Source organism: Astyanax mexicanus, chromosome 17 (genome assembly GCF_023375975.1).
Source record: "Astyanax mexicanus isolate ESR-SI-001 chromosome 17, AstMex3_surface, whole genome shotgun sequence".
NCBI lineage: Eukaryota > Metazoa > Chordata > Actinopteri > Characiformes > Acestrorhamphidae > Astyanax > Astyanax mexicanus.
Window position 1 is genome coordinate 46,092,107 of NC_064424.1, and position 19,947 is coordinate 46,112,053.

Below are 19,947 nucleotides of genomic sequence, written 5' to 3' on the forward strand. Positions count from 1 at the left end.
AACATATGTGTAATGTTACTTGACATCTCAGAAATCTCAGCATAGGTTTGTAGAGGTTCCTAATGATACCCTGCTAATATGGGTGATGTATGGGTTTAGGGACAGGGCAGAAGGGAGAGCTGATTGGGCTGGGCAGTGTGCCTCTGATAGAGATGGGATGCAGATGGTTGGACGTCACCAGGGGGTGGTGTTGTTGATTGACTGAATCTATCTATCCATCTATCAAATGCAGTACGGTTCATTTGTTCCTGCTTAGTTACCTATTAACTATGAAACAGTATAATAAAGAGTTATTATAAAGTCTGGAGTGGGCAAGTGCTTGTTCTTTAGTGGGCATCTCGTTGTTATTACAGTTTTTTCTACTTTAGTTTTTCTACCTTTATTCATTGTACATTCCCACTAAAAGACTCTACTTTTATACATTTTTTATTGTATTTTTATCTGTGTCATTCTATCTCATCCTTATTTGGTAACGTCTGTGTACTGTGTATACCTGCTACTGGATGATGTACTGTTCCTTAGTTTCTGCTTAGTTACCTATTAACTATAGAACAGTATTATAAAGTTTGGACTGGGGGAAGTGCTCGTTCTTTAGTGGGCGTTTTGTTGTTATTAATTAGTGGGCGTGTCGTTGTTAGGTGGGCGTGTTGTTTTCTGTTTGGTGGGCGTGTCGTAAAGGTCGCAGATGGATGCTGCTGGAGACGCATCATCTCCAGCGCGAACTCTGGAGAGGCACGTACACATCCAGCCTTATTTAACGAAGGCAGGAGGGATGGAGCTCCACCTCGCAGCCGCAGTGTGCTGCTGCTGTGACAGTGCGTGACAGCGCGTGAGTGCGCTGCGTGTGCACAGGGCTGCGTGTGCGGTGCTCTCTCCAGCCTGGTCCATCAGCATCAGCACAGCACAGCCCCCGATGGAGCTCTCCGGGACCTCGCTGCTGTGGAAGCTGCTCTCCGCGGCTGTCCTGGTCCTGTCCGCCGGCCTGCTGCTGCTGTTCGACCCCTGGGACTTCGGCTACCCGGAGCTGTGGAGGAAGACCGGGCTGGCCGGAGCCCCAGCGCGGGCTGCGGCGTGCCTCGTGGCCGGGGTGCTGCTCCTGGCGGCCGGCTGGCTGTACCGTCTCTTCTTCGCCCCGCTGGAGCTGCTGCGGAGCCCGGAGGACGTGGGTTACGTCGCCGAGGACGGTCGCTCCAGAGCCCGGGCTGCTAACGAGGTGAGGCGGCGACGGAAGACCGGAGAACTGCCGCCGGTCTACCCGAACGGATGGTACCGGGTCCTGGACTCCCACATGCTGGAGAGAGGGGACGTGAAGAGCGTCACGGTGCTGGGTAAAAAACATCCACAGACCGGCTGTTATTAATCATATAGATCCAAAATTGTTTTTTTTTTTTATAAAAAAGTTTTTTTTTTTCATTTCATTGAGAAATCAAGTATATCAGTAAGTCTCATTTAACGTAGCTGTACCAGGCAGTAGTTCCCACACTTTCTTCTTCTTTTGAAAATTTTAAATAACATAAAAGTTCTAAAAACTAAAAAAGTTTTTTTTTTAACTATGAGAGTTGTTATGGCTATATAGAAGTGAGCAATGGTTTAATATTAGTAATAATATTCATATTAGCAAATGGTTTATTATACAGTCGCGCAGAAGAACCAACCTGAATTCATTCTAATTTAACATTAAGGAAACATTGATTAAAAGGCCAGTTAATAAGTTAATCTTTAAACAGCTACAAATTATACTTCTAGAGTTTTTCGCTTAGTATAGTTAGCTTTATGGATTTGGCTATTTTGCTGACAAAAATGCAGGCTAAAATATTTTATTGCCTATAGCCATTATTAATAAGAAGTAAACTTTATATTATTAATTATATCTATTCATATTATGCATATTATTATATATTTATAATATTTACATTTAGTAAGTATTTTTTTCTTTTGATATCTTTCTTTGTTGTTGTATGTATCGTGTGGAAGTGGATGGGCGTGTTTAGTACTTGCGGTTACTTGTGGTTATTTGTATCAAGAAGATACAAATGCCAAGTGACAACAAAAGTCAGAGTGATATGGGTAGAGTATAACAGATAACACAGTGATAACACTGGAATGGATGTATAGCAGTATACTCTTATTTGCAGATATTTAGACAAGGCATTATAAAATATGTGTATCTGCCTTTGGTATGTCATTATGTGTCATAAACAGTGAAAACAGTGCTAAATTTCCTTTTGAATTAGGCAAGTTGCGGAATGATATACAGTTTATGGTAAAATTTGTTTTGTGTGACCTTGAATATTTTTTCCCCAATCTGAGTGTATTTGTCTGTTTTTCGTTTTATATATATATATATATATATATATATATATATATATATGTATATATATATATATACATATATATATATATATATATTTAGGTGTTGGACAATGAAACTGAAACACCTGTCCTTTTAGTGTGGGAGGTTTCATGGCTAAATTGGAGCAGCCTGATGTTCAATCTTTATTAATTGCACATTGCACCAGTAAGAGCAGAGTGTGAAGGTTCAATTAGCAGGGTAAGAGCATAAAAATAGTTTTTGCTCAATATATTGCAACGCACACAACATTATGGGAGACATACCAGAGTTCAAAAGAGGACAAGTTGTTGGTGCACGTCTTGCTGGGGCATCTGTGACCAAGACAGCAAGTCTTTGTGATGCATCAAGAGCCACGGTATCCAGGGTAATGTCAGCATACCACCAAGAAGGACCAACCACATCCAACAGGATTAACTGTGGACGCTATAAGAGGAAGCTGTCTGAAAGGGATGTTCGGGTGCTAACCCGGATTGTATCCAAAAAACATAAAATGATCAAATCACGCAGAATTCAATGAACTAGGGGTGTAAGAAAAAAAATATATATATCAATTTGTTTTGCAACACGATTTCAACTTTCAAAAACGCAGTATTGATTTTTAATTATTGTTATATGTTTACATGTAAAGATTGGTGATAGCAGTTCCTTAAGTGTTGTGTTTAAGCCCCGCCCACTATGTCGCAGTGTTGTACTCTGTCGCCAGATCCCACTGTTCTGATTGGATAAAAGTTTATCTTAAACAATTGCAGTATGTCGCAATATATTTGCTTTATATTGAACTGTAACCTCTTTATCGTAATACGTGTCTCTCGCTCTCTCTCTTAATTTTTTAATGATTGACACCACTAATATAAATATCATTTATATCATATTATATATTATATTTTTCGGCTAATAAACAATTCATATCGGAATCAGTGTTGAAATTTTTAAACCGATACCCAGCTCTAACTGTGATAAATATCGTATCGTGTATGCAGTTCTGTGCAGTACTCAGTCTGAGATGACCTTGAGTATTCATGTCTGTCCCTCCTGTAAAACAACAGCCTCATATTACAGTCAGTATTGCTGATGTTCAGCTTTAGATCAGCAGTACATTCCCGTTTGTGTCTGTATTATCTAAAGTAAGCGAATCCCTCCTCATCTGTTTGTGACTCTGCATCTGAGCTGAGTGTGTGTGTGTGTGTGTGTGGGAGAATCTGGTATAAAAATAGCTCTCCTCTCTCAGTGTTATAGCCATCTGCCTGTTTTCAAGTCAGATCAGTAGCAGACGAGTCTGCATTGATTGCTGTGGTGATGGAGGAGATGCTGAGAGGGAAAATAATACTTACTGGCTGTTATTCTTAAGTAGGAGTGTGAATTAAGCCCTATATACTCTAGATAAAGTGATAAAACTCTTGCATCCGCAAGTGAGTTTTTTTTTTTTTGGCTTTCTCATCGCGTTCAGTAGCTCCTCCATTTCCACTCGCTGTTGTGTTTTACATGGATCTCTACATGAACAGGATTCGAACCAGCGATCTCCTAATCTTCTGATCATAGTCGCATAGCCACCTTTTACACATTTCTAGCCATGCTTTGCCTTTGCTATCATAACGACAGGAAAAGTACACCATACTTTTCCTGTCGTTATGATAGCAAAGGCAAACTGATACGCCCTAAACCAAGCTGCACAAAGTGGGGCTTGGTTCACGGCTCGTCTGTATAGAATGCTACAATAAAAAATAGATATTATTTTCTTTGCTTTTACACCAATAGAAATGTACTTCCAACTAAAAGAGCAAGGAGATTTCATTTCAGAGTGAATAAGATCTCAAGTTCTCCAGAGGCGTCCAAAGTGACTTAATTAAGCCACACAGGTGACATATACTATTAAAATGACCTGTGCGTGAGAGCATCATTTTTACTAATGCAGAGAGTGAATTAGATTCAGACTCTACGTCTGTATTAAAGTGTCTGCAGGGAGTCCCGGCCTACAGAAAGATCTTCTCCAAAAGCCATTCAGAGAAGAAACGGTTCAGAACATCAGAACAATGGTTTCTAACAGAGTGCAGGAATCACAAATCAACAAAGGTTGTTTGTTTGAAGTTTCTCTGAACGGTTAAAAGGATTTTGTAATACGATAAGGTCTCGTCTCTCTAGCAACAAGACTGAGCCACAGTAATCCACGTTAAACACAACACAGAAACAGAGAACACAGAGAACACAGGGAACACAGAGTAACTGAAGATGCAGAATTACCTTAGTGACAAGATACAAACCTTCCAAAACCTTCTTAATCCTAAACAATATTCAGCAGAAGATCTGAGGTTACTATTGGTCAGTGATGCAGCAGAATTTGCACTGCATTTCGCCGTAGATCAGCATTTCTCTGGTGTCGTCCTCCTGAGGCCGGGAGCTCAGGTTGGATATTCAATCCAATACACCTGATTTTACAGCTGAAAGACATTTTATTTTGAGATTTAAACTAAAAATTGCATTGAATTAGGGAAGTTTTAAAATTCATTGGCGCTTTAATTCATGCTGCTTGCCAGCATCAGCAGCCAGAGTCCGAGAGAGCACATTTTTTTATGCTCTCTCTGAGTGGGTAGAAGGGGCTCTCTCCTTAAATCAACATCACCCCTAATGTGATGTTTTTCAGCATAGGATTCTATTGGCTGAGACATCAGGGCTGGGGTTCATCTTCATAAATGTTTTTCCCTGATATTACCAAAAATGTATCCAAAAGCAGTGTGTTAGACTGGTGGAGGAGAACATGATGGCAAGATGCATGATTAAAAACTGTGATTAAAAACCAGGATTATTCCACCAAAAAATATTATTATTATTTCTGAACTCTTAAAACTTGAAACTTAACAATGGATGAATGGATGGATATTAAAGGATTCATTAATTAAAGTCGTAATATTACGAGAATAAATTAATGAATAAATATAATAAATTAAAGTAATATTAAATAGGAAAAAAAAGGCTTATTACTTAGGCTGCTAGTTCAAAAAGCTCAGAGAGAAAGGAGCATTTTCTGCTCATGATCTGTTACAGGGCTGCTGTGATTATCATCAGTTATTTATAATTCTAACCTGCTGCTTATTAATTCTATGTTTTTAATGTACTTTTCCTTTTTAGTATTACGACTTTACTTTTGTGAATTCTGCTGGTAGGCTACTGTATTTTTTTTTATTCCAGCCATGTCGCAGCATTGCTCACGGTACATAACGTTACAGTATTTGTGTACTATATTGAGCCAATTTAATTAAAGTGCGGCTCTATAGCCCAAAAATGACGGTATTGCACTTGTGTACATTGCGATGACGATGCTAAAATGATATATTGGATATATTGTGCAGCTCTATTTTACGCTGTAGACCTGATAGGCCGGGGCTATTAAAAGCTCTCAGTCTGAGCTCAGAAACAGCCGGCTTTACACAGCTGCTAAACTCTCCCCCGGGGACGACTCTCTTCTGCCTGAGTTAATATTTTATAGCACTCAAAGTCCGCCTGCTGTAGAGGATGATTTAATTATTGTTTAAGTGGTGGAATCATGGCTATCGATCGAGATGTCTGTACTTTGTACTGAGTGGGCGGAGCCAGACAGCAGGTATAGCTGCAGTAATGTAGGTTACAGTGTTTTTTAGGGTCAGTGTTCAGAGTTCAGAGGCTGGTGTTTACAATAAAACCGTCCATCAGAGATGAACCCAGAGCACCCGACCCAACAAACATCAACTGTGGGCTGTTGTGCTGTACCTGAGTACCTGTGTAAAGCCCTATTTGGGCGGGATTAGATTTACCTGGAGAGGTGTGGTATAGTAATTAGAGTATAGATTTCAGTCCCACCCAAAAGTGCTATGTCAGTCATTTTTCCCAGAATGCATGCTCCCATGTCGATAACGATTCCAGAGCTGTTTACTCTTATTAAAAACAAGCAGTATAAATAACTTCACTTTATATTAATTATGTGTAAATTGAAAAATAGGTATATAAATGATCAAATACTGTGGAAAAAGAGTTTTCATGTACAGCCCTGGAAAAAAACAAGAGACCACTTCATGTTCTGAATCAGTTTCTCTGATTTTGCTAGCTATAGGTTTATGTTTGAGTAAAATGAACATTGTTGTTTTATTCTAAAAACTACCGACAACATTTCTCCCAAATTACAAATAAAAATATTCTCATTTAGAAAAATGAAAAGGAGAAACACAGAGCTTTTAGACCTCAAATAATAAAGTTTTAAAAATTCAGAAATCAATATTTGGCTGGTTTTTAATTACAATTTTTTTTCATGCATCTTGGCATCATGTTCTCCTCCACCAGTCTTACACACTGCTTTTGGATAACTTTATGCTGCTTTACTCCTGGTGCAAAATTTAACTCAAGCAGTTCAGTTTGGTGGTTTGATGGTTTGTGATCATCCATCTTCCTCTTGATTATATTCCAGAGAGTTTCAATTTGGTAAAATCAAAGAAACTCATCCATATTTAAGTGCTCTCTTATTTTTTTCCAGAGTTGTACAAGTGCACCTCAAAAAAGTCAGTTTCTCAGAAAATTAGAATATTATATAATAAGACCAATTTGTACTTTTGGCAGTGTGGGCAGTGTCCTGCTGGAAAATGAAAGCTGCATCTCCATAAAAGTTGTCAGTAGCAGAGGGAAGCATGAAGTGCTGTAAGATTGTGTGGGAAAACAAAACTGTACTGAGTTTAGACTTTATATGTTATATTTTAAATAAAGCAGTAAACTGACTTTTCCAAGCGACCTTGATCATATTAAACAGCAATTCACTGTCTTCTTCAGTGTCCTTCTCATTTACACTGTTATAGACTGTTCTTTTCTTTTGCATTTTAAATCCTATTCTCTTCTTTCTCCCTATATCTGTGCCTACATCGTTTTCCTCCTCCTCTACCCATTCAGTTTTTATTCCCTCCATTTCATTCTCCCTCTCTCTCTCTCTCTCTCTCTCTCTCTCTCTCTCTCTCTCTCTCTCTCTCTCTCTCTCTCTCTCTCTCTCTCGTTCATTCTTCTCGTTCTTGTCCCAGATACAGAGCTGACCTAAATGAGTTCAGAGCCAGTGGGTTTACAGAATATTCTGAATGTGTTCTCCCGCCTCGTTGGACGATGGCATGCAGGAAGCTTTAGCTTTATTAATTTATGAAGCACTTTATGACTTTATGGGTTTGTGTTTGGCTGTGTGTGCCTCTTAAAACAGTGTACACACAAACATGTATAGCCTAAAGATAGTAGACCCTGTGTAGTTGCTTTTAAAGTGACATTTACCAATGTGAGTTATCAATAATATATACTATCTATACTAATATATACTAAAATACTATATTTAAAATACCTGTATACCTGTATCTTCAGCTCTGTAATAAATCTGCTGATCTACATGTGCAAAAAGTGTGTTTCTGTTTTAAAGATCACACTCATCATTTGCACAATGCTGATCTCTGCAGGTTACTGTGGGTGGTGCAGTTTCCATTTCTGCTGTGATTTTCTTTTTCTGTGTTAGATATGTGGGTTAGTGTCTGCATGATAATAATATATTTTGTAAACAGCGGTGGGCAATATAGTCCTAAAATTTTATCTTGTGATTTCATTGTATTTTTGTGACATGCCAAAACACAAATATTTAATTAATTACAAGAATATATTTGTAATGAAATGTGCATATATAACATTTTTTTTTGTGGATGATTTATCATGCCAGAAATTATTGCAATAAACAATATTATTGTTTATCACAATTGTATAATTTATCGCGAATTGTATTATTACAATATAAGGATAATAGAATAGCATAACAAAGCAATTATTCCCTTTAAAAGACAACAATATTTGTTATTGATCATAGTTTAGAAAATATATAATTTTATATACTTATATAAATATATAGTTTTGCTATATGTGTGTATGGAGTCACAGTTATTCAAGCACAGATTGGTCATTTAGCATGACTGGCTAAAATTATATTCACTGTTATATATGTGAACAAGTATATAAAGCAATTAAACACCATAATATTAAATTCCATAATATTTAGCATTTGTATTTAAACTGCAAATATAAACAATTATACTAAATAAAAACCCTTAGATTTATACAATAACTGGCAAAACAAATAAAACATAGAATAGCTTTAAAAATTCAGCTTTCAAGACTGAATACTGATAATATCAGGATATGGATTTAGTTTATTATATAAATATTATAGTCTATGATATGAAACCGCCCTGATTAACAGGTAAGTTCTCTGTGTGTGTCCTCAGGTGAGCAGGTGGCAGTGTTTCGTGGGCAGGATGGGAAGGCGTTTGTAGTCGATGCTTACTGCCCCCATCTGGGAGCCAATCTGGCTGTTGGGGGCCGAGTGGTGGGCAGTTGTATTGAATGCCCGTTTCACGGCTGGCAGTTCCGTGGAGAGGACGGGAAGTGTGTGAGGATTCCATACGCTGAGAAAGGTAGGAGATCACACACAGGAACTGCTGCATTTAATTACATTATTGATATGCTGTATGATCTGTGCAGATTAATAGATATGTATGTAGGTAGGGAGACAGGCAGGTAGATAATTAGGTAAATAGGTAGATTAGTAAATAAGTAGGTAGCTATGAAAATAGACAGGTATATAATTTGATAAATAGGGAGATAGGCAGGTAGGTAATTAGTTTGGTAGGTAGGTATGTATGTAAGTAGGTAGGTAGGTAGATAAATCAGTGAGTAGGTTGGTAAGTAGGTGGGTAGGCAGGTAGGCAAGTAGATATGTAGGTAGGTAGTTTAGGTAGATAGATCAAAATGTTGGTTGGTAGGTAGGTAGCTTTTGATATAGACGGGTATATAATTTGATAAATAGGGAGATAGGCAGGTAGGTAATTAGTTTGGTAGGTAGATATGTAGGTAGGTAGTTTAGTGGGTAGGTAGGTAGATAAATAGGTAGATAGATTAAAAAGATAAAGATATTTTCTTAAATAAGGAGACAGGCAGGTAGATAATTAGGTAAATAGATAGATTAGTGAGTAGGTAGGTAGCTACGGAAATAGACAGGTATATAATTAGGTAAATAGGGAGATGGGCAGGTTGATAATTAGTTTGGTAGGTAGGTAGGTAGGTAGGTAGGTATGTAAGTAGGTAGGTTGGTAGTTTGGTGGGTAGGTAGGTAGGTAAAAAGGGAGCTAGATCAAAAAGTTGGTAGGTAGGTTGGTAGGTAGGGAGATAGGCAGGTAGATAGTTTCTTAATTAAGGAGGTAGATAATTAGGTAAATAGATAGATTAGTGAGTAGGTAGGTAGCTACGGAAATAGATAGGTATATAATTTGGTAAATAAGGAGATAGGCAGGTAGATAATTAGTTTGGTAGGTAGGGAGAGGGATAGGTAGATATTAAGATGGATGGGTAGGTTAGTGAGTAGGCAGGTTGGTAGGTAGGTGGGTATGGAGATAAGCAGGTAGATAATTTGGTTACTAGAAAAATAGGCAAGTAGATAGGTTGGTAGGTACTTTAGTGAGTAGGTAGCCATATAGATAGGTACACAGGTAGATAGATAAGTGAGTAGGTAGGTAAGTAGGTATGTAGGGAGAAAGGCAGGTAGACATGTAAGTAGGTAGTTTAGTGAGTAGGTAGGAAAGATAGGTAAGTAAGTAGATAGATTAATAAGTAGATAGGTAAGTAGGTAGTTTAGTGAATATGTAGGTAGGTATGGAGATAGGCAAGTATATAATTTGGTAGGTAGATAGGTAGGTAGATTAATTAGTAGTTAGGTAAATAGGTATATAGATGAGGGAGTTGGTAAGTAGGGAGATGGGTAAGTATGTAGATAAGCCAGTAGATAAATAGGTAGACAGATGTTTTTGTTTTCTGTGTCTGTAAAGAGAACAGTAAAGTGTGTGTGTGTGTGTGTGTTCAGTGCCTGAGTTTGCGAAGGTGCGCTGTTGGCCGAGCTGTGAGGTTAATGGTCAGGTGTTGGTGTGGTTCCACTGTGACGGAGAGGAGCCGGGGTGGAGAGTTCCCGAGCAGAAGGAGATCAGCCGGGGCGAGTGGGTTTACCGTGGACGAACAGAGCACTTCATCAGCGCACATATAGAGGTAGAGCAGCTCATATAGCATCTTAATAACGGATAGTATATTTAGTATATATTTGATGCATAAAAATTGATAAACTATTAACCATAGTTTCATCTGTAACTCTTCAGGAAATCCCTGAAAACGCTGCAGATATTGCACACCTGGCTCACCTCCACACTCCGGGTATAGTGAGCGGAGTGGATCTGCGCTACACCAACAGCAAAACCTGGGAGTTTATTCGCCACGACTGGAAGGTGAGAGTCTCTGTGGACCAGCTGTAGATCCTCCTTCATCCTGAAGTGCCTCAGGGCCTCCGGGCTGTTCCTGCAAAACTGCTCTAGAGAGCACTGAGGTTCACGCTTAGACATCAATCCTGAAAGAAATCCCAACAATTCTCTAAGCTTAGGGAGCTTTCACACCTGCCCTGTTTGATCCAGACTTTTCAGTTTGGTCTCAACTAAAATAGCCAGTGTGAACCATGATCCGGATCAAACGCCCAAACTTTCGATGGATGGATGGATGGATGGATAGGCAGACAAAATATACCATAAATAAACACATGAACTGTGATTTGTACTCACTTTCAGGAGTGATAATGCCCATAAATTCTGCCTAATACAGAAGTCAATACTGATAGCGAGATAGATGCTCAATACTTTGAAGTTAGATACAGTACATAGTTGGTGTGGCGCAGTGGATAACACTATTGCATGCCAGTGAGCTACCGTATCATGTGGGAGACTGGGGTTCAATTCCCAATCTGGGTCCCTATACTGTTCTACACCAATTACAGTCCTTGGGCTAGACTCCTAACACTACATTAGCCCAACTGTTCTGTAATAGAAAAAAAACTTGTAAGTTGCTCTGGATAAGAGCTTCAGATAAATTCTGTAAATGTAAATGTAATTTACAATAGTGACTGTTTGATTGTTAGAGACATTAAAATCAAATATTTGAGTTCTCAAAAAAAGCTTTAATAACTTATATAGCTGTGGAATTAGATTAGTTCTGAAGCTTCAGTCAAGTAGTTTTATTATCAATACTGCATATGTACAGGTCATACAGAGGATTGGAATTACTTGCTCTTAATTGCTCTTCTTCCCAAAGTTACAGCAAGTACAGCAAGATAAATATATATAAATATAAAAGAATGAAGACACTAAATGTACAAAATTAAAATTTACAGATATAGACATACTGGAGACAAGAGACACAAGACACCAGTGCAGTAGTGATGGCAGGGTTAAAGAGGGAATGGCAGTACCATTGAAACAGAACAGAACCTATACAAACATTAGTGTAAATATAGAGATATATTAGCTTAAGGCTGGTAAGGTGAATGAGTGCTTACAGTTCTTAAAACATGTCACAGTTGTAGAAATAATTAAAGTGGGTATCCAGTGCAAGTTCATGTTTATCTGCTCATGTGGGTCCTATTCTATTGGCAGTTCTTCTCTACAGGGACCAGACTAGCTGTGTGTGTGTGTGTGTGTGTGTGTGTGTGTGTGTGTGTTTTCCAGGTGGAGTGGAAGCCTGAGCCGGAGCCCAATAAGCACTGTTCTCAGATGCTGGTGAAGCACGCGCTGACCGTGTTCGGACGCCACTGGCCTCTATTAGACCTGAGTGTTGTGGCCAGACAGGTGAGATACCTGCAGAGACAGGCAGGGGGCAGCAGAGCTGCAGGACTACAGGCAGGGGGCAGCAGAGCTGCAGGACTACAGGCAGGGCTGACCGAGGCGTGACTAATGAACAGTCACAGGATGTGATTTTACTTCTGCTGATTAGTAGTGTGGCTTGTTTTGATTTGGAGGTCAGGTTCACAGAGTTATCCTTTAACATTATATACAAAAATATATCTAAATAAAATATATAACATCAATAAAAAGTTACTTTATTTCAGTAATTCAGTTCAAAATGTGAAACTTGTATATTATATAGATGTAAATGATGATTATGGCTTACAGGCAATGAAAACCCAAAAATTTGTGTCTCAGAACGAAGTATTACAATATTATATACAGTAAGACCAATTGATACTTTTTATATGCAGTGTGGGCAGTGTGCCAAGTCCTGCTGGAAAATGAAATCTGCATCTCCATAAAAGTTGTCAGTAGCAGAGGGAAGCTGTAAGATATGAAGTGCTGTAAGATATTGTGGGAAAACAAAACTGCACCGACTTTAGACTTGATGATAAAACACAGTGGATCAACACCAGCAGATGACAGACATGACTCTCCAAACCCTCACTGATCATCAGTAAATTTTACATTTCATTTGTAAATCAAGGGAGCAGAGTCTGGAGGAAGAGTGGAGAGACACACAGTCCAAACTGCTCGAGGTCTAGTGTGAAGTTTCCACCAATCAGTGATTCGTGATCAGTCATGTCATTTCATTTTCCAGCAGGACAAATGTCAAAAGGCCAAAAGAACCAGTTGGTTTAATTTAATATTCTAATTTTCTGAGACACTGATTTTTGGGTTTTCATTGGCTGTAAACCATAATCATCAACAATAAAGAAATAAATGCTTAAAATAGATCACTTTGTATGTAATACATCTATATAATATATATGATTTTCACATTTTGAACTGAATTACTGAAATAAGGTACCTTTTCAATGATATTCCTTTCTATATTTGTTTAAAATGTATTAGTATATGGTCATATGGTCAATTTATGGACGTTTATGAGAAGGTTAAAATGAGAAAACCTTCCCGAAGCACAGAACAGAGAATTTCTTTCGTGCTGATGTAAGGTGGAGGTTTGTGTGCTTTTATGAAATGTTCCCTGTCCTTCACTCAAGGTTTACCTTCGGCGTTCGCTTGTTTGTGTCGGGGTTGTGTAAGTGTGGCATCTTTCAGAAGCACTGGTAACCATGGCAACTCTAATTAAACGCAGTGGTACGTGGGAGTGTCATAACTCAAAGCCACGCAGGAGTGTGTGTCGCAGGATGGAGTGATGGAGTGATGGAGTGATGGAGTGATGGAGTGATGGAGTGATGGAGTGAAGGTCACTGGGCTCGCTGTGGGTGGAGGGCTGGTGGGGTCGGGTCTGTGCTGGAGACACATCTTGATTTCGCAGTGATGGTTTTGGACGTAGGCCTGTAAAACAGTGTGATATGATGTAATTAAATATGATGTAATGTAATAATGTGATCTGACACAGATGGGCCGGACACAGATATAATCCAGCATAGCTTTACTACAGCTCTGGAAAAAATTACGAGATCACTTCAGTTTCTGAATCAGTTTTTCTGGTAACACTTTATTTTAAGGAACACAAATTAGGCGCATATTAATGTCTTATTTATTATTATTTGCTTAATAAAGCCTTAATTAGACATTTGTAAATTATGTATTCACTACTTATTAGGCTTTATTCTGTGTTATTAAGTGTTATTGGTGCGTAATTATGTGGTAATGTTATGTGGAAATGATTAATAATGGCTGTATTAGTTCTTTTTATTAGTGCACAATAAACAGTTATTATAGTTAGCACCCTGTTTATTAAGCAGATTATTAAGCATTAACTATTAGCTAATTCTACATGTTTTTAGTGTTACTATAATTGGCAGCAGTTTGAGATTATCTATGTGAGTTTGGTAAGGTTATGGCTGTGCTGGAGTTTTTTAAGAGTTAATAAGGGGTTAATATTAAGTCACTAATTGTACAAGATGTGAACCATATTCTAAAGTGAGCTTCTGTTAATCACTAATTAGACATTAAAAAGAACTGAATAAATATTTAATCAATCACAGACCCCTAATTAAGCACCAATAACACTTTATAACACAGAATAAAGCCTAATAAGTAGTGAATAAGTCATTTACAAATGCAAACTTAAGTGTATAATAAGACATTAATAAGCGCCTAATTTGTGTTACTTCTGATTTTGCTATTTATAGGTTTATGCTTGAGTAAAATTAATCTGGATGGAGAGATTTATCTGGATCAGCTGATTTTTACTGCAGTAAAGTATAGATAACCAACAATGAAGTGTAACAGGAAGTGTGTGTGTGTGTGTGTGTGTATTTCTGCAGGTGGGTCCAGGTTTGGTGTTCCTGCTGTTTGACCACAGTTTCCTGGGTCGTGGTGTGATCATGCACTGTGTGACCCCGGTGGAGCCTCTGCTGCAGTGTGTGTCACACACCATCTTCTACCAGAGCAGCATCCCCCCACTTGTGCCAAAGTTCATCCTGAGAGCAGAGTGTATCCAGGTAATAAAGCCCCCCCATACACACTCACACACACTTAACATTTAGCATAGGGTTGGGTAATATGGCCTTAAACAATATTAATGTCAATATTTCAGGGTATTTTTTGATAACAATATTCTTCACAGCATTATTAGAAACAAAAGGCTTTGTTTGTGTTGTTTTTATATTGTTGTATTTTAAATAATAGTAACTTACCATGATTCTTTTTTTTTGTATAAAACAATAATAATTTAAGAAAAAATCGACCAAAAAGTGCAGAATATTATTTGCATGTCATCAAATGTCAGTAAGTAATCCAGCTCAGAAAAACAGCTAAAATCCACTTATTTTCAATTAATTTAAGTACCATTTTAATACCCTAGCTGCAGTATTCTGCTTTGTTGGTATGTATGCTGGGATGTTTAAATGTTCAATACATAAGAGTTCAATATTTTTCAAACAGTATTATATTTATACAATGCCAAAAAATAGACCAAATTAATTGTGTTTGGTATTTTGCCTTTTCCAAATGTTACATGTTGATGTTATTTATTCAGTAATTTCTGTTAATATTACAAAACAATGCAGGATGACATATGCAACAAAAATGCTTCAGAACAATTTTAAATAGAAGAAGAACATAAATAATAAAACAATACATTTAAGTGGAGCCAGCAATAATGATTGGCTGTGAGTGGATAATGAAACCAAACCATTCCAACTGTTTTATGAACTAAAATTCTCATTTGTGAATCAGATATAATTTATAGCTCATTGCTAATAAGGTTTACAATGCAGCAACAAACACACACACACACACACACACACACTTCTACACACACTACACACTTGCCTCCTCTGACTGATCACACTCACTGCAGGCCCGGAAATATAATCATCAGACAGTTTGTGTGTGTGTGTCTCAGTGGAGGCTGTAGTGTGATTACAAAGCGTTTGCAAAACAGCTCTATCACGGAATGATTTTACATGCCTGTCTATTCATTTCTTTTTCTATTTTTAAGGAACAAAGATTTACAGAGCTTCTACTATTCACTACATATACACTACATGTATTGGGACACCAATTATTAAATAATTCTACCCATTTCATTAACTTAATGAGTAGTTTTCAGTTATATTAAAAGAGAATATTGCTATTCCTCCTTTAAAATCTTCCAAAATGACCTGAAATAAACTCTTTTTACATTGACTTCCATTGAAAGTTAAGAAGGTTTTATCTCCTTCCTGTAAAGATACTGTTTTAGAGAAAAAACAAAAGTAAAGTGTTGGAACATTTGCTCAATTTATGTTTTTTTCTGAAATCAAGGTTTTTTTTTTTAAAAAGTTGATCCTGCTTTTGTTGGAGTAACTGTCTCTCCTGTCTGAACAAAGGCCTTCTATCTATCTTCTACCTTATCTAGAATTTCCCCTCGGGGATCTATCTATCTATCTATCTATCTATCTATCTATCTATCTATCTATCTATCTATCTATCTATCTATCTATCTATCTATCTATCTATCTATCTATCATCTAGTATATATTTTGGAGCGTTGCTGGGAGGACTTGATTGACGGATCAGGAGAACAGAACACAATCATTCTAGAGAACATCTAATCTGCCCCAGAGCGACCTATTTTATTGGCAATATATAAGCAACTTATAGTAGCTGGATGTATTCATTAGGAGGACAGACATATAATGTATACCAGGATTCAGCAATAGGTTGTTTGAACTATAATGAACAATAATGAAAAAATAAAAAATAAATAAAATGCTTCTCTGGAGAGCTTTTGTTTACATGCCTCCCCCCCCTCTCTCTCTCTCTCTCTCTCTCTCTCTGTCGTGCTCGGCGTGACTTCTTTAGTTTCCGCCGTTCACATTTTTCAGCCTCTTCTTGGGCTTCCTATCTCCTTATAAGGGCTTTTTTTATCGTCTGTGTCCCAATTCACTAGCCGGGGCAGCGATAGTGTATTGGATCGCAACCCTGACGACAAGGGTTTGATCCCACGTGAGAAGCGGTGTGTTTATTGTATTTCTTTCTTTCTTTATTCCTTTCTTCTTGGGTTTACCTGCTTTGAGATCAACTATTCTTTGATTGGGTTCAACAACCCTCTGGGCTGGAGAGCTACTAGTCTGTAGATACACTCCTTCCTCCATTCCATTACACTTCATTTTCCAAATCAGATTTGAATATCTTACAAAATAATTGTCAACCCCCTGCTGAATACTATTTAGCTTTCATCGCATTCGGTTGTATTGTGAGCTCCTGGCTGTTATTGATTCAGTGACCTAAGCTGCAAAACCTCTGGGCTTAGTCGTTATTGATCAATCTGAGTAATTAATTGTCTTTCTGGTCTGATTAAATGGACGTGATCACGTAATACAATAACAAGGCCAGACACTGCGCTTGTCTCTAGACAACAACCCGCTGAAGGACCTCAGGTCCTAATCAGTGACTCAGTTTCTTCCTAATCAATAATCAATACGTGCGGTGGATTGTGTGTTCTGTGGCAGTTCGAGCGGGACGTGATGATTTGGAACAATAAGAAGTACATCTCCAACCCCATGCTGGTGAAGGAGGACTCGGCCATCCAGAAGCACCGGCGCTGGTTCAGCCAGTTCTACAGCGAGAACAGCCCCCGCCTTCGCTACCAGCACGACACCCTGGACTTCTGAACCCACATACACACACACACACTCGGCTCTGACGCATGAAGGTAACAGAACCATGCTGAGATGGGCGGAAAACACTAAAATAAGTACAGCCATACAAAGCTTTGGAAAAAAATAAGAGACCACCTTAAAATGATGATTTCTTTTGATTTTACCAAATTAAAAACCTCTGGAATATAATCAAGAGGAAGATGGATGATCACAAACCATCAAACCACCAAACTGAACTGCTTGAATTTATTTTGCACCAGGAGTAAAGCAGCATAAAGTTATCCAAAAGCAGTGTGTAAGACTGGTGGAGGAAAAGAACATGATGCCAAGATGCATGAAAAAAAACTGTGATTAAAAACTTTTTGAACTCTTAAAACTTTATAAATATGAACTTGTTGTTTTTTTTTGCATTATTTGAGGTCTAAAAGCTCTGCATCTTTTTTTGTTATTTCAGCCATTTCTCATTTTATTTTGCAAATTAATGCTCTAAATGACAATATTTTTATTGGAATTTGGGAGAAATGTTGTCTGTAGTTTATTTAGAATAGAATAACAATGTTCATTTTTACTCAAACATAAACCTATAAATAGCAAAATCAGAGAAACGGATTCAGAAACTGAAGTGCTCTCTTATTTTTTTCCAGAGCTGTACACTGATTAGCCAAAAAATACAATTATACTGTGTTTTTATGCTGCTGAAATAGCTCTAACCTGTGGATTCTGGACACCTTCAGATATGGTTGGTGTGGTGCAGTGGATAACACCACCCCTTGTCAGTAAGCTACCCCGTTATGTGGGAGACTAGGGTTTTTTATTGGCTTGTATTAGCTTAATTTTTTCCATTCCACCTTAAATTCTGCAGCCCCTGCCTTCTTTGGCACCATTTAAGGTGGAATGGGGACGTTAGCTAGCTGGCTACAGATACTAACATACTAGTGATTTTTGAATGCTTGTTATTAAGAAATATGCCCAATTAAACACTAAAACTACACACAAATATAATGGTAATTTAGTGGTTATTGTAATTTATGACAAGGGAAATATTTAAATTTGTGGAGTCCATTGGCACTAAGATGTTTAAAAACTCCAGCAGCACTGCTGTGTCTGATCCATTGAGCACAGGAACACACCAGTTATGGCTGATGTAATGTTATGGTGTATATCTAAGAGTGTTAGTTTCGTGTTTGAATTTATCTTAAGTGTATTTTCTCTTTCTTTTACAGCTGTTTTTGCCTCTCTGCAGTCAGAAGGTGATACAGACTGGACATTTGCTGTGGTTGTGATCACAGCAGCTGCAGGATATCTCCTCCGTTTTGATCCACAAGGCTGGTTTATGAACATTTATTTAGAGGAAAATGAGCCTATATCTTAATATATATATATATATATATATATATATTTTTTTTTTTTCTGCATTAGCCTTTTAAAAACTGAAAAATTATATATATCCCCACCCAAGTGAAGACTGTGAATGCTTGGAGGTTGTGTGTCTCCAGTGTGAGGACTGTGTGTCTGTCCTCGTCGAAGTGCCTGAGAGGAGTGTGAATCACTGAGTGAGAACTTCTCTCTCTCTCTCTCTCTCTCTCTCTCTCTCTGTTGAAGAGAAAGTACTGTAGCTTGGCTTTAGATGACTGACTGAAGAGCTCTTCCAGCTGATGTAAGCAGCAATAACGGCCCACAGGCCAGTAGATGAACTGAAGCCGCGAGACTTAACCACCTGTACACTGTGAATTGAGACATGCACAGAAAATAAATATCATTCTGTTATATTAAGAGGATGCAGTGCGGTCTGAAAGTAATCTGATCTTAAATGAGAAATCCGGTGTAAGGGTCGGCCAGTGCTGCCAGCTGCCAGCAGGGGGCGAGCACAAAAATCCCAGAGTTCCAAGAGGTGATCAGTGCAAACGAGGCACACCTGCTGGCACTGGTATATAAGGCCAAGGAAACACTCCTGCCACACCTTTGTAGAGGGGTGACGGGTAACATAGGGTACTGAAAAAACAAGAGAAAATAAAATAAAATAAAATAAAATAAAAATCTCAAAAGATCTCAAAAGAAAGCAAAGGCTTACAAAAGTAACAAAGCGATCCAAAAACAATAAAGAAAATAAATAAAGAATAAAATAAAATAAAGAAAAGATCTCAAAAGAAAAAGACTTATTTTAGCAAGTCTGTCCTAAGTTTCCTTTTTTCAGTTTGTTTGCTTTTCCTTTGTTTGAGAAATGCCATGTGGCATCTCCTTTGTTTGGTTTTCCCGCCTCTTTCCTCCTTAGTTAATAGGGTGTAATTCCCATAGCTGCCTGTCCTTGCCAGTGGCGCAGGGGTAGAGTGTTGGCCCAGCACTAAAAAAAGATTGGGAGTTTGTGCAACGCTTAAAACGATCCCTCGTATCCTCATATAATCACACTACCTCATATTCACATCAACATATAATTAAAAATACATCCTTATATAGCAGTAAAATATTACTTATCTCTTTGCACTTGTGTCCAGTCCTTCATAGTCCCATGACAACTGGTGTATTCTAAAATACAGCGCTTTTAGCTGATGCTCCCAACAGGCTTACATTATAGACTAGCAATAGGGGCATGAAGTTAACCATGCAAATAAATTACAAATTTACACCATTAACCAGCTCAAAGTAGCTCCACAGTTCATTTATTGGAATTCTGAGTCTCTGACAT

General features: G+C 38.0%; 1 protein-coding gene across 1 annotated transcript; it reads left to right on the plus strand.

The window, feature by feature from the left end:
• Nucleotides 1-705: 705 nt before the first annotated feature.
• zgc:92275 (Rieske (2Fe-2S) protein) lies at nt 706-19,037 on the plus strand. Its single transcript, XM_022676636.2, has 8 exons — nt 706-1,328; nt 8,614-8,802; nt 10,245-10,423; nt 10,531-10,656; nt 11,923-12,042; nt 14,442-14,618; nt 17,115-17,317; nt 18,488-19,037. The coding sequence occupies exons 1-7, from the start codon at nt 914-916 to the stop codon at nt 17,274-17,276; spliced, it is 1,368 nt and encodes a 455-aa protein (XP_022532357.1). The 5' UTR covers nt 706-913; the 3' UTR covers nt 17,277-17,317; nt 18,488-19,037.
• Nucleotides 19,038-19,947: the final 910 nt, after the last annotated feature.

What these genes read in the sequence shown, in the direction of transcription:
- zgc:92275 (XM_022676636.2), top strand. Translation starts at nt 914, where the DNA reads ATGGAGCTCTCCGGGACCTCGCTGCTGTGGAAGCTGCTCTCCGCGGCT. An exon ending in GATTCCATACGCTGAGAAAG is followed by an intron (nt 8,803 to 10,244) that starts GTAGGAGATCAC and finishes GTGTGTGTTCAG; the next exon opens with TGCCTGAGTTTGCGAAGGTG. An exon ending in TTATTCGCCACGACTGGAAG is followed by an intron (nt 10,657 to 11,922) that starts GTGAGAGTCTCT and finishes TGTGTTTTCCAG; the next exon opens with GTGGAGTGGAAGCCTGAGCC.